The sequence below is a fragment of the Piliocolobus tephrosceles genome, chromosome 11 (genome assembly GCF_002776525.5).
Source record: "Piliocolobus tephrosceles isolate RC106 chromosome 11, ASM277652v3, whole genome shotgun sequence".
In the NCBI taxonomy this organism is placed as follows: domain Eukaryota; kingdom Metazoa; phylum Chordata; class Mammalia; order Primates; family Cercopithecidae; genus Piliocolobus; species Piliocolobus tephrosceles.
In genome coordinates, this window is record NC_045444.1 from 60,764,932 (window position 1) to 60,780,875 (window position 15,944).

Genomic DNA, 15,944 nt, shown 5'->3' on the forward strand with positions numbered 1-15,944 from the left:
TAAACCACTGCACCCAGCTCTAGTTTTTACTATAAGATAAATTAATTTGAAACTACACAAATCTGGAAATTAAAGAATAACCCAGTTTCCTTTTAATTTCCACAGTTAATCTCTGTAGAGAGAACTGTGCGATAGTGTTACCAGGTGAGCAAAAAAAAATCTGCACATGGCGAGTTTACTTGCTACTGAGGGTGACTGACAATAAACCATGAATATGACATATTATAGTTACACGATTGGAATGAGGCAAGTGCGATGGGAAATACAGCAGGATTTACAGCAGGAAATACAGCATCGGAAGTATTGGGGGTTGCAATTTTAAGTGGTGTGGTCAGGATAGACCTCAATGGTAATGAGCCATGTGGCGATCTGGAGAAAGACAGCGCTGGTGGAGGAGCAGCCATGCAGAGATCCTGAGGGGAGAGGATGCCTATAATGTCTGAGGAAAAGCGGGGAGCCAATTGTGGCTGCCAGTTGAGTGAAGAGGGGGATGTTAGCAGGTGTGGTCAGAAGGGCAACAGGGCACTTGATCATGTCAAACGATGCAGGCTATTTTAAGAATTTAGCATTTACTAAGATAAACGGGAAGGTTAGCAACAAAGGTCACGATCTGACATGTATTTTTCAGTTATCTGTACTCTGGCTGGCCAATAGAAAACAGACTGGAAGGCAAAAAATAAAAGCAGAAAGACCATTCCAGTAATTATTAAAAACATCCAGGTGAAGAATGATAGTAGCTTGGACCAGGGGGTAGCAGTGAAGGTGATAAGATTTTGTTGCATTCTGGGTATATTTTGAAGGTGGAGTTCACTGGATTCCTGATGAAGGATGTATGAGAAACAGAAGAATCATGAATGATCCGAGTTTTTGGCTTTGGCAGCTGCAAGGACGAGGCCTCTGTTAACTGAGATCAGAAAGACTGTGGATGGAGGAGGTTTGGTGGAGAAAAGTTCCATTTGAGATGTTTGTCAGGCATTCAAATGAACATGCTGACTGTAGATTAATCTGGTGTTCAGCGAGAGGACATTTACATCTCCAGGCTGGAGATATACATTTGGAAACGAATGACAAAATGCACTGAATATACTGACATCAAATTGGCAGACATTCTTCCCTGGAACTCATTTCTCCTTTTCTTCCACTTACTAAAGTATTACCCATTACCATTTTTTAGAGAACACAACTCTTTAGCCATAAGAAGCATAATTTAAGAGAGAAATAGACAAAATGGAATGTATTCAGAGATGAATGACCATCAATTGTCAAATATACAAAATACACATGGAAAAGGGTGATGCCAAGAACACTGCTAATGGGAGGGAGTTTTTAAATAAAAATAGGTAGATTTCTGTTGTACACAGAAGGGCTTCATGACTGTTACATCTATCCACCAGTGAACTGGCTGCCTCTGGAAGCAGTGAGTGAGCTTGCAGGAACTAAATATTTCAAAAAGAATGTTTTATAGAAGAGAGTCTAGCTGCATGACCCCTTAGAATATGTTCAAACTCTAACATCCTACAGTTCTCAATATAAAATTATAAGTTGACTTATTCAACAAATATTTATTACACCTATTATGTAAGTAAGGGACTATCACAGGTACTGTGGGAAAAGGAACGTGAGCGAGAACTCCTCCCTTTCAAAGGGATTCCCGTGAAGTAGGAAGACAAAACGTAATTACAACCTTCCGGCATGAAGGAAGGAGGCAGTAAAGATATCCAATTAGAGGTGATGGGAATCAGAGGAGAAAGACGGTCTGCAGCTGAGAGGTCCAGGGAAGAGCAGATGGCATTAGAGGATGGCCTGGAAGGATCTGGAAAATGTGAACACTGTCGGAGAAGGAAATAAAGGCTCTAAGCCCATAAAGATCTAATTAAAAGCTCTTCTACAGTATGTCTAGTTAATTTTACATAGAGAAACTTGAATGCAAGAAGATTAAAACTTAGAAAAAGGGGTGGCTCAGTGGCAGGGCTGAGGAAACACAAGTTCTCCTTCCCAGGCTTCTCTTCCAGAGATTTTAAGTTGCTTGGGACCAAGAACCCTGGGTTTTATTTGAGTTGATCTGACTCACTCAAGGTTACACACTGAGACAAGTAGCTTTTCTAAGATGCTCTGGGAACAGAGCTCTCAGAATCCTTGGCCAGAGGAAGATTTCTCCCCTCATTACCATGAGGAGCGCAACTTTGGTAGTGCTGTTTCCCTCGTGACCAGGAAGCATCCATAATGCTGGGTTGCTGGAGGCTCTGTGGGAAGCACCTGTCTTTTTATTCTAGGGCAGCAATGTCTTAACTGGTGGGGAGAGGGAATGAGGAATGGGGGGTTAGTGAACCCAGACCTCAGGTGGGTTTATCATGGAGTTTCCAGGGGCTTCGGAAGAACTTCCAGCTGTAGCATGGGATGATCTGGCTTTCTCCACCCTTGCTTTCCTTTTTCATTTCCTGCAGTCACTCCCTTCCAGCTTAAGCTGCAGGTTCCTCCAAGAAGGCTGCAAAAGCAGAGCTCAAACAGCTTTTGTAGAAGAAAAGTTTAATGTAAATTCTGTTTTTTTTGTTGGCAAAGGATGCTGATAAATGCCAGAGACATTTTTAGGAGCTGAGAGAGAAAAAAATTTTGGAGAATATATCTGCATTAGGAAGAATCATTTAACCCTGTCCCTCATTTGAAAGGGGTTCTTTCCTTCCTTCCTTCCCTTGTGTAAGTCTCATTCCCTGTTCTATCAAGTGAGCCAGGCAGTGTGACAGAGTGGGTTAAGCAAGGGCTCTGACCTTGGAAATGTGTGTGAATGCCAGTGCCACCTCCCCTAGTGAGCAATGTGACCTTACACAATTTACTGACCTTACACAATTCCAACACATCTCCTCCTTTCTAAAATTACATCATGGATGTAAAGTGCTCGTCTATGGCACCTCGTCTATGCTCTATAAATGTTAATTTCTCTCTTTCTTATCTGCCTTTTAAGAGAATGACTGTATCTGCACATCTAAAGAAAGAAACTTACTCTACTGCCAGAAGAGAGTGTACAAGGACACAATGTTCCACAAACAAGATATTGCTATCAAACATGTACAACAAACATTTATATTATATATCAATATTATGTCAGGGTTTTTGGTGTCACATAAATCAGACATCCAAATAGCTGAAATTATAAGGAGAAATTTCTACCTTGATTTCCGAAAGTTTCTTTCTTATGATGTGGTTTCCAGAGTTCTCTGAGAGGTGAGATAAGGGGTGCTAATTTTGGACAGGAAGGCTGTTTCAGAAACAAACTCCATAATGATGACAAATGATTTGGAAAGACAGTAAAAAGAGATTTTTTTCAGCAGCTAAGGTGGGTGTGAGGAAAGGAGAGGTCATTTGGAATTGTGGGGGCAAAGGGCTCAAAATCCAACAGGAAGCTTGGCTTTTACTTCTTCCTAGATATGGCGGTATGTGGAGTTCAGAACCTGGGTTTGCATCACTGCTTTGTCCTTTGCTGATCGTGTGCCCCGGAGTTAGGTATACAGCCAAGCTTCAGTTTTACTTCCAAGCAACAACAGAGTGGGAACTCACCCACTTTCAGTGGGATCAGAGTCCTGGGGATCACAGCACACTGTGGACTGGGCAGCTTTTCACAGGCTCTGTGTGTGTGTGTGTGTGTGTGTGTGTGTGCGCGTGTTGCTTTCTAGATGAGTGGCAAAGAGACTTATCCGACTGGAGAGGAAATGTCTGCCCCATGAGACAAGGATGTGTGAGATCCCTCATACAAATTTTCATGATCAGCCCTGAGTCCATAAGAGACCTAGAATTTGTCATGCTTTCTAACCTAATGCTTTGAAAGAATTCAGTGTAATTCTCATGGCTGTTCTCTACATGGGAGCTTGAGCTGACCCACAAGAAATCAGGGCTCCATGGAACTAACCACAAAAATCCTCCATAAAAGCCCTGAAAGGGAAACTAAAATTTAGAACAAAGAAAGACTGTACTTCATGAAATTCCCAAGTCAAAAAGCAAATTAGTGTTACTAAGGAAGTGATGTTATCATTTAAAGGTGAAGACAACATATGGTTTTAAAGAGAGAAAAGCAAAGTGACAGAAATGGCCTATCTTTTCCAAAAAAACCGGTATGCTAATACTTAAAACTATTAAGAATTCCCTTCTTTAAAAAATGAAGTGTGAATTACAGGTATGATTTTTACAGCATAAAATTTGACAAATAAACCTTTGCTTTTTCTCATTTTCATTTCAACTAGAATTTTAAAAAACTTCTTGATATAAAATAGTGCTTTTTAAAGTATGATTTGTGGGCCAGTGCCAGTTTGCTAACTGTTAATAGTCTGCATTAACTTATATGAGTACAGAAACTGAGAATAAGAATTTAGAAACATATAGCAATCTGACAGAAATCTTATGCTTGCTGAATTTAATAAAAGATAGTTGGGTTTTTGTTTGTTTTTGTTTTATTTCTTGAGACAGAGTTTTGCTCGTTGCCCAGTCTGGAGTGCAGTCGTGCAATCTCGGCTCACCGCAACCTCCGCCCCGGGTTCAAGCGATTCTCCTGCCTCCACCTCCTGCATAGCTGGGATTACAGGCATGTGCCACCACACCCAGCTAATTTTTTGTATTTTTAGTAGAGATGGGGTTTCACCATGTTGGCCAGGCTGGTCTTGAACTCCTGACTTCAGGTGATCTGCCTGCTTTGGCCTCCCAAAGTGCTGGGATTACAGGCATTAGCCACTAGCGGCCTGGTTTTGTTTTTTTAATTTTACTTTTCCAGTTATTCATTTTTATTTTATTTTACAAAAGCATTGGCCTACGTCTAAAGAGCACTGGTATAAGCCTTATTTTGGAAAACGAGGTTTAGCACATTACAAAGAAGCTTCTGATGGTATTAAGTCATAAAATAATCTACGTTACAGAACAATGCAAAATTCTTGTGAGTATATTAACCATAGAGAGAGGCAAAGGGGAAATATTTCAAAAATGTATTCAAGTTAACCAGAAAAGCAGGAAGAGTGATTACCAAGAGGAGGTTGTCAGGTTATTTGAAATACATGCATTCATACTTACTGGCAGATTCTATAAACTTAGGGTAGGCATCATATGTAATGAGTGGAATTGGCAAATCCCTGAAGTACAGTTTAAGTGCACCAGTGATAATGTTGATATCTTCATACATGTTCACAGAAATATCTGCCTTCTCACCATCTTTTAAGGATGTTGAAAGAAACAAAAATAAATATCTGGATTCACAGCACTGTTTTAATGAAAGACATATCTGTATATAAATCAGATTTTAAAGATTAGCAATGCTTCAGTTTTTAACAAAGTGTAGTGTGCTACATGTTACATATTAATGATTAATTTTCTGTGAAGGAGCCTCTTCTGATCTCCAGCCTGCCTCACCTGCCCTACCAGACAGGTTAAGCTCCCCGGTTATTACTGTTTTCCTTTATAGCCCTTATTAAAATAAAATCAATAGCTACTGTGTGATTATTATTTAAAGTGAGCCCTCCATGAGTGCAAGGACCAAACGTACATGGTTAACATCGTATCTAAAGTAAAGAACATGGTGCCTGGCATATAGTAGCTGCTTAACATTTTTGAGTTAAAAATCAATGGAAAATAGATTTAGACAAGCTAGGAGCCTAAAAGAGTAACATGCTGGGGCTTCCTATGTACGTTGTTATTAAACTGGTTCTTTTAAAACCTGCTTTTTAGTAAGTATACACAAATACATTCTTCCACCTGTATTATCTATTTACTTATTTTCTGTTTTGAAATAATGCAAACAAATCCTGGAATCTGATATCTACATACTACATACTAAGTAGGGCTATACCATATCAGCACAGTCTATAATATAATATCTCTGTTTCCTGATTGTTTCTTTACTTTCTGCTCTTGCCTCCACCAGACTAGGGCTCTTCTGGGGTAAAGCTCATGAGATTTTATTTGCTTTGACCATGGATCTCTCACTGTACTTGTCACATAAGTATCTGTGATTCCACCAAAGGACAAAATGTAGCAGAGGTATAATGGCAGCTGCTGACGTCAGAGTAGTCAGCTTTCCATTCAGTGACTAAGCTGGGGAAGATTTCCCCAAACTTGCCTTTTTACCTTGGCTCTTAAATGAGTTCATTCCAGCATCCTATGGATATTGTCTTCCTTCTTGGATCTCATTACTTGAGGTTTATGTCTCTCAGAAGTGATCATCCTTAATTATTCCAAATTATTTTGCTCTGTTTATTTGATATCCTATTCCTTTGAACATGCATGGAATTGGGCAGTATTTATATACAGAACTGATTTTAATGATCTGAGTCACTGGCTTCCTGTAACTCTTGTTAAAATCCTTTGCGTCATTCCTACAGATCCTGCAGGTGAGTGCTGGTACATATCCTTGGGAGGCCGAAGACTGGCCCCCAGCAGTGTGGCTACAGGGAGCCAAGGTGAGCTCTCCATGAATTTTAAAATCTGTTACTGGTGTTTTCAGGTCACAAAATGGTTGTCTTATATTTTCAATAGAGGAAACTGTGCCATTTCTCTGTTCTCTGGGGTCCATAGGAACATTCAATTTCTTTGTCAGTGTGAATTTAGTTTTGAGACTCGTAGCCAGAGGCTGGGAATGGACATGCTCAGCTGCAGAGCTTCCAGAGTAAAGAGATGCTTCTTCCCGTTCAACCTGTCAGGGATCCAGGACTGCTCTTCCTGATTCTTATTCGGAGAGAATACACCATTACTTCACCTCCCTTTCTTTGCTCTTAATCACGTACTTGGGCTGGCCTTGTTTCCCTCAGGTTGGTAATGAATATTTAATTATTTTTGCTTTCTGCCTCTGTTGCCTACAAGAGGTCTGTGAATGGGAGAAGTTTCTGTGATAGAACTAGAATACGTACTTGCAAAGGACAGTGGTTCTTTAAAAGATCACTAACTCTTACTCCTTTACTTCCTATATTCAAGGCTACAGGTCTTCTTTGGAACCACCTTGTTCTAGTCCTTAGAGCAAAGACAAATTGGAGAACCATGGAAGCAAATCTTAATTTAAATGTTAGCTAAGAAAATTAAGCTCCACTGAGCTTTTCTTTGACTAGGCCCCTTCTACAGTGGTGGATGGGAGCCCCACAGAAGGCCACTAAAGCTGCTTTCAGCTTTCTGGCCCCAACACACGAGTCCGGGCTTGGGTCTCAGCTCATCGAAGGTGGTGATGAAGATGCCAGGGGGGCATGGATGACAGGCAGGGTGAGATGGGTTAACTCAAGCCTGAGAAGCCTGAGATCTGTAATGGTATAGATCCTACTCTTTATTCTATCGTTTTTGGTGAATGTAATCGCTCTGTATGTATTTTGGTGAACATGGACCAGCCTTGGATACTCAAATATTGGTAACATAGTTTTATTTTATACTTCTTTTGCACTCTGAAATTTGACTGTTTAATAATTACAACTCATAAAAAAGAAAAAATTGTAAGCTAAGTTTTTAAATTTGGTATAATAATCATCGATGATTTAGAAAAAATAATGCAAAAAATACCTCATAAGAAATTTAGCAAACAGTATTATGTCTTAAGTTATGGAACATTGTGAAAAACATACCTCTGTCGAAAGCCATCTTGACATCTTCAATTAGGTCACTAAATCCTGATACTCGGTATAGTCCTTCAGAATTAAGACCTGACAAATAAAAATAGTTAGTTTCTTTGAATTATGTCTTTTCTTCAGATTTTAACTTCTCACACTTTAAGCTGGGAGGTAATGTGTCAGAAGAAATAAAATATACATGTTTAGAAATCTTTTCACACTCTTCTCCCAAAATAAAATGATTTCACACACAGTTCTTTAACTCTTACCTATTGTCACCTGAGTATCATCTGGCTCATCATTTGGTCTAATTAAGTCAAATATGTTAAGTCTTAAGGGAAATAATTCATCACCCCAATTACATCATAAATTCTTTTACATAACAGAAGACTAAGATAAAATATAGGCCTGTTTTTCCCAAGTGGGAAAGAATAATTAGGATGCAGCTCTGTTTTTGGCTTTAGATAGTTTCAGTAGAGCATTTACACTTTTGCTTCTTGAACCAAAGAAAAATATAAAAACTGAAAAACGAATTTGTCTTTACCTGTCAACTTTTGCAGACTGGAAGCACCATCTATAAATATATTTTTATATAAGCATATTTGCTATACTTGGTTAAATGTACCTTGAAATCAAGCTATTTAATTACTTGTTAAATTAATTCATTTCAGTCTTTGAGATCATTTGACATATGAAACCATTCCCCTCCAAATTACAGAAGACAACTGTATTGTGCAATGAGGTACCCAAAAGGCATCAGGACTGGTACTGGTAGTGAAAGGAGACCACTGCAACCCACACTGCAAATGCCTCACCTCTAGACTCAATCTCTCTGATGCACATGTCTACTACCATTGGCCGCTTAGTGGTGTGTGCTTTCACGAGCGTTGTAAGGTCACAGCTGTACACTTTTTTGACATGCTTCAAGTCTGGTTTACAGTCATTTGGGACCATCTTGGAACACTGCTTATGAACATTCAAACCACAATCTAAGAAAAGAAGAAAGGAAACATTCGATATTATTTTCAGAGTTTTGAGCATTCTGGAGTGTTAATTTTAGCAAAAGGCACTCCAGCTTGAATTAGGTTTTAAAGTGGACTAGACTCCAGCAGTTCCTTCTGGGTGGGAAAACAATATTCTCATCTTTTCTCTTGGAACGATTTGGTTATAAGCCAGGAGACCAGAATTCTTGCTCATGCTTCATCATTTAATTGCTATATGATCTCAGAAGAATACAATGAAAAATCAAAATTAGTAAGTGTTTAATTCAAAGTCCACAAAATATGTCAAATAGCCAATAAAAAACCCATTTCTTTAAAGTTACATAAAAAGTTTATTTAATGTGGGGTATAATTGTATTTTAAGTATATGTGATATAAAGTGGAACTGGACCTCCAAAAGTAGGAGTATCCAGGGCCCTCTTACAATGGTGCTGCTCTGGCCGGGCACGGTGGCTCAAGCCTGTAATCCCAGCACTTTGGGAGGCCGAGATGGGCGGATCACAAGGTCAGGAGATCGAGACCATCCTGGCTAACACTGTGAAACCCCGTCTCTACTAAAAAATACAAAAAACTAGCTGTGCGAGGTGGCGGGCGCGTGTAGTCCCAGCTACTCAGGAGGCTGAGGCAGGAGAATGGCGTGAACCCGGGAGGCGGAGCTTGCAGTGAGCTGAGATCCGGCCACTGCACTCCAGCCCCTGCGACAGAGCGAGACTCCGTCTCAAAAAAAAAAAAAAAAAAAAAAAGGTGCTGCTCAGGTTTATATCTATCCGTAATCCTTTCTATATATATGATAACTAATATATAAATTCCTCTAGTAGCTAGAAATAGCTATAACTATTATTTATTGCTATACTGTTACCAGCTAACATTTATTGAGGGCTTACTAGTGCCAGGCACTATTCTAAGTGCTTTACATTTATTATTTCACTTAAACTCACAAAGCTCTATGCAACAGGTACTTTTTTCCCTCATATTATACCTGAGAAAACCAAGCACACAAGTAATAAGTAATTTACCCAAGGCCATGCATTTAGTACACAGTGCAGCAGAACTCAAGCCAATGGATGATTCCAGAGTCCACATTTTAAAAATGTTTACTGTTTAATTACAAAGGATATAGCTGAAAAGATGTATAGAAAGAGGAATGGGGAAAGGAATGTGGTGGTTCCAGCCCTCCCTGGGTGCATCACCCTCTAGGAACCACCATTATGTTCAGCTATCTGGAAGCCCCTAGAGTCAGTCCACAATTTTAACACCTAGACACATACTGCCTCTACTGAAGTTACCCTTTTGCTTTGTAATTTTACTTAGTTATAACTCCTAAGATGCCAGAAACCAAATATTTTCTAGTTAATATTGTGAGACACTTTATTTTTCAACAAGCAAAGCACAACGAAATTTTAGATGGGGTAGAGAGGAATACAAATATTTTGTTAAATTAGACTGCAGAGTGAGAAACCATACCTAAATAATTCAACTAAAATAAATGTCATTTTTATGTTTTAAAAGAACATAACCTATTTGTTTTTAAGTTCATAAAAACTCGATGTTGACCTCCTGTAAATCCAGTCCAAGTGGCGCATATATGATTTATAGCCAGGTCTTAAGGAAGTCAATTTGAAAATCGTACAATGCCATTCAGTTTTGCTTGCTGTTTCTGGCAGAAAAGGGATCCTAATATTCACCTCACAAAATTGTTATGAGAATTAATGAGCCAATGCATTCAGGTGCTTTGAATGTTGTAAAATGCTAGACAAATGCTGGTGATCATTATCATGACTTTTGGCAAAAGTTATTAGCTGTGATCTAGTTATATATAGCAGTAACAGTTAACAGAGACAAGGAAAATTAGCCAAAACTTACAAACAATATCATTGTTTCATTAAATGTGTAGACACTGACAACTTAAAGTGAGAACTTAAGGCCTGTGGCAACTCTAGGGAAAGAATTCATATGAACTGAGCACCTCCAGGTACAAAGACAGGCTAGGTGTCAAGGGAAGCTGGGTCTCTGCATATGTGTGGAAGATGGCATCACCAGTGCTAATAGTGCCAAAAGTTATCAACCCTAAGGAACGTCAGCTTGTGAATACAGAATGGCTTCCAGAACAAACAGCTCAATCTGCACTATCTGAACAAATGACCCAACACTATTCCATATCATTAATGTCCAAATGACTTCAGAACCAAGTCCCAAATTCTTCTTTATCTCTGTATTAGAGAATACATAAGAGATCTGATTCAATCATAAGGCAAACCAACTGTCCACTTAAAAGATCTCCTGTCTCCTGAATATTTTAATGTTTTGGGTAACTTGTATAACTTAGAATTCAGTCTAGAATTTATTAGCTATGTGATTTTGAGTGAGCTGCTCAAATTTTCTGTACCTCAGTTATGTAAAATGGGAACAATAATAGTATTTATTAGAGTTCATGTGAGGCTTCAATGTTAATATATGTAAAATGCATACATGTAGTAAACTGTGTTTACCATGACTATGTTGTTGTTTAGAAAAATGAAATAACACTTTGAGAGGCCTTTTCTATGTAGTACCTCAAGGTTGTCAATCAGCTTAAGGTTAGAAGCTAAGTTGAACTCAAGGCTAAAAATTTCATATTTGTCAGATGTGAAGGCCAGGTCCTGAAAAGGAACTGGATAACTGGGGATACAGATGCTTCCATATCTACACTGTTCTTAATGTATTTCATTTAAATAAAAGGACCCCCAAGTAAGTAATGCATCATTTCTCTCTCGACTGCTTTTGCCATATTTGGGGAGTTTTCAGCTATTATTTTTTTCAAATATTTTTTCAGCCTCTCATTCTTTATCTTCTTTTGGGATTCCAACAATACAAATGCTTAAAAGTTTTGTTATGGTCCCACTGGTCTCTGAGGCTCAGTTCACTTTTTAAAATCTATTTTCTAAGCCAAGCATGGTGACTCACACCTATAATCCCAGCACTTTGAAAGGCTAAAGTGGGAGAACTGCTTAAGGCCAGGAGTTTGAGACAAGCCTAGGCAACATAGTGAGACCCTGTCTCTACAAAAATTTTTAAAAATTGGTGGTTGTGGTGGTGTGTGCCTGTAGTTCTAGCTACTCAGCGGGCTTGAGGTAGGAGGATTGCTTGAGCCCAGGTGGTCAAGGCTGTAGTGAGCTATGATCACACCACTGCACCCCCGCCTGGATGACAGAGCGAGACCCTCTCTCTAAAAAAAAAAAAAAAAAAAAACATTAAAAAATACATATTTTCTCTTTGTTGTTTGACTTGGATAATTTCTACTGATCTTCACTTCAAGTTCATCTTCACTCTGTCATGTCTGTTCTGCTACTGAGCCCATAATCCGGTGAGTTCCTTTTAGTTATATTTTTCAGTTCTAAAATTTCCATTTGGTTCTTCTTAATATCTATTTCTTTTCTGATATTTCCTTTTTTTTCATTTGTTTCAAGAGTGTTCATAATTGCTTGTTGGGGCATTTTTTATGACAGTTGCTTTTCTTGTCTGATAACTACAATATCTGTGTCATCTTGATGTTGCTATTGGTGTCTGTCAATTTTCCTTTTTTATTTAAGATTTTCCTCGTTATTTCCAGAGTAACTTTTGATGAGTAATTCTGAACTGTATCCTTGATATTTTGAGTATTATTTGACTCTCGTTCCTACTAAATCTTTAAAATTGTAGCCTGTAGTCAATCTGTTTGGATTTAGAATGCCCTTTTGTAGCCCGTGATCCAAATGTCAACCTAGTTTACAAAGTTTTTTTTAATGCTACTGCAGTGCTATTGTGTCTGCCCCACTTGTCTATTACTCAAATGGCAGGACTCTGCTCCACATTCTCTGTGGCACTGGGTGGGAGGAAGAGTACTACAGGTAGGGTTGAAGTCAAAGCTGTGCCCACAAACTTGGTTGGGGAATAGTACTATTGTACATGCAACTGCACGGTGGGCATAGATGATAGAGTTCTCATCACTCTCAGCTGCCTCACTACTGCAGGTTAGGGATGAAGATACAGCTCTCCCCATAGACGGGCTGAGAGGGTGCTGCTTCTACTATAGGGTGGGGAAGAAAGTCAGGATCCCACTCTCAAGCTCAGCAAAGGAGGGATACCAGTTTCTGCAAGGCAGGAACGGAAGAAAGCTAGGGTTCCACTCACAGGTTTGCAGTAGAGTGCACCACTGCTATTGCAAGATGGTAGTGGAAAACTAGGTTGTACCTACAGACTCTGCTGCTGCAGCATCCACTGACAAGGTGTAGCAGAAGGATCTCTGTTTACCTAGAGAATGGAAGGTATGGCTGAAAGCTTTCTGTGCTGCTGGGCTGCCCTTTTCCCACTGCGTTAGGTAGAAAGAGCAGCCTTTTTTGGGGATTATTTTTAATCTCTGCCAGTTGGCATTTATGGTTCGTGGGCTTCTCTGGTGACCGGGCTGGGATACACTGGAGGTTAAAACAGACAAAATTAGCCGCCAGGGAACTCACTGCTAGGTTGTGGAATCCTGAGGTGCTTAGTCTGCCTTCCAACTTTCAGAGTCTTCTGATAGTTGATGTATATGTTTTGTCCAGTGCCTTTTGTTATAATTATTGGGAGTAATAAAAGTATATTTATCCACCTTGTCCAGAACTGGAAGAACTCTTATAACAATGTTTTAGAAGCATGAAATTCAACAAGCTTCAAAATCTAATAATAGTGTTGATATACCTCATACTTTAAGTGTAATACACACAGGTCACAGATTGAGTCAGAAAGGGCTCTTGGTAAAATGCTATCCCAGTATGTTCATTTCAAGCTGAAGGCAATGAGGTTGAGAGAGGCTAAATGACTTGTTCAGGTTACTCAGCCAGAAAGTGCTGGAACTGACTTTGAAATCTTAGATTGCTGATTCCTAGCCTGTCCTCTTCCCACTGGGTCATACACATCACTTTTCCCCACGTATACCATACAGTACACCATGTACTCATGGTTATATTTTCCATTATTGAAGATGAATTTGCTATTTTCAACCTCTTATTCAAAAATGTATATTGTACTCATTATTCATTGTATAGACTTCAGTTTAAAAAACACTGCTATATTTTACCCAAATGAGTCCCCTTATAGATATCTATATATATATAATTGATCTGGTAGGGTTTTTAAAATGTGGTGATAAAACTTGTTTTATTATCTTCTTTCCCTATGTATAAAAATCCAGTAGAAAGCAAAAAAGTAAAATTGTGATGCATACACATAAAACATCTGAATGACACTAATGGTTTGGTATTGACTTTTTTCCTTTGAATGTTTGGAGTCATCCCCCAATTGTTTTTTTTTGTTTTGTTTTGTTTTGTTTTTTTTAAACAGGGTCTCACTCTGTCACCCAGGCTGGAGTCAATGGTGCGATCTTGGCTCACTGCAACCTCTGCCTCCCGGTTCAAGTAATACTCATGCCTCAGCCTCCTGAGTAGCTGGGACTACAGGCACGCGCCACTACGCCCAGGTAATTTTTTGTATTTTTAGTAGAGACAGGGTTTCACCATATCGGCCAGGCTGGTATTGAACTCCTGACCTCAGATAGTCCATCCGCCTTGGCCTCCCAAAGTTCTGGGATTATAGGCGTGAGTTACCACGTCCAGCATTCATCTCCCATTTTAAACATCAGCAGGTTCCTAAGTTTATTTGTGACTCAGTGAAGACTGGATAAAGTGATGAGTGAGCTCAGATTTAGGTATTCAAGAGGAGGGAAATGTTTTCTAAACAGATGTTCTCTCTTTTATTTAAATAAGATAAAACTATGCGAAAATATTAATATGTTATGCTCAATTTTAACAATATATCTCAAAGGCTAAATTTTTGGTGGACAGGATATGAAGTCTTTGCCAAAGATGGCAAAGTCATTAAAATCTACTTTTTATACACTTACATTCACAGTGCAATTCACTAGCCCTGAGCTTGCTCTGAAAACTGCTGCTTCAGGGACTAACAGTATATCAAGATTTCAGCTTGCCATTAAGGCTTTATTTGGTTTTCATACTTATTTATTAAAGTCATATAACTCTTATATAGTTCCATTTCTCTCAGGGAAGCTCTATACTACAAATAATAATAGTAATAAAAGGTTCATAAATGATTTCATTTGTTGAATCTCTTGGTTTGGTAAGTTATTTTTATGTTACTATTAAACCACATTTCTCCCTTCCAATTTCTCAAGTTAATAAGCACAGAATAAACATATGAAAGGAGGAATAAAAAATTCAAGTCACATTTTATTCTATACTTTCTTAAAAATATTTCTATTACTTAGACTACCAACTTTGGGTTACTTTCAAATCTTCTGGGGCTTGATTTTGCTAAAACACAGGTTTTATATCTAGAGAGCACAGAAATCAATTTTTTGAAAGGAACAGCTGATATTTACATTCTATTGACAGGATTAAAGGATAATATAATTATGTTAAGATTTGAAATTATAATCGTTCTCTCTGAATGTTCGTATTTTAAATAATGGCAAAAATTTGTTTTGAAACATATCTGTTTTTTCCCCCCCAGGAAAGTGGCATAGCTTGTATTTTAATACGCATCAGAATTATTTTCATAAGCAAAATTAAGAAGAATGCTTTGTTCTTTGGATATTGATGAAAATATTGTTTCCAATTAAAAGGGGCTCCATAAACTTTTAAGCAAGTCTTACCAATTTTTCACTGGCTTACAAGGACAAACATAACTCTTTAGGTACAATCAATCAAAACAGTAGTTAAAAAACATTACTTCCGCTGGGCGCGGTGGCTCAAGCCTGTAATCCCAGCACTTTGGGAGGCCGAGACGGGCGGATCACGAGGTCAGGAGATCGAGACCATCCTGGCTAACACAGTGAAACCCCGTCTCTACTAAAAAAATACAAAAAACTAGCCGGGCGAGGTGGCGGGCGCCTGTAGTCCCAGCTACTCGGGAGGCTGAGGCAGGAGAATGGCGTAAACCCAGGAGGTGGAGCTTGCAGTGAGCTGAGATCCAGCCACTGCACTCCAGAATGGGCGACAGAGCAAGACTCCGTCTCAAAAAAAAAAACCAAAAAAACAAAAAAAAAAACCAACCAAACATTACTTCCACTTACTTTCTTCAACCTAAAAGGGCTTGTATACCTGAAGTAATAAATACTCACACTTTACTATTATGAAAACTCCTGCCATTTCCCTTTGGAGGCAGCAAAGATAATGATACACTAAAAATAGGAAGTCACTTTCATAAACAACCCATATTAAACTGATATGTCTGATTTGAAATAATTATCTTTCTTAATTTCTTAGAATATTCTGGTAAGGCTAAGATGAAAACAATTCAGGAATGCTGCTGGAATAATCTTTTTTTAAAGATGAATGTTTGACAGTCTCAATGATCAACGTATAAGCTTCCCTTT

General features: G+C 38.7%; 1 protein-coding gene across 3 annotated transcripts in view; it reads right to left on the minus strand.

Moving 5' to 3' along the window:
* Positions 1-15,944, minus strand: part of CHN1 (chimerin 1) — a 202,274-nt gene that overhangs the window by 4,678 nt on the left and 181,652 nt on the right. For all 3 annotated transcript variants that reach the window (XM_023185952.3, XM_031936431.1, XM_023185953.1), the window contains 3 exons: positions 8,375-8,548; positions 7,575-7,652; positions 5,050-5,187 (listed from right to left, as the gene is read on the minus strand). In XM_023185952.3, coding sequence (XP_023041720.1) covers positions 5,050-5,187; positions 7,575-7,652; positions 8,375-8,548 — 390 coding nt within the window. The remainder of the gene's footprint in view (positions 1-5,049; positions 5,188-7,574; positions 7,653-8,374; positions 8,549-15,944) is intronic.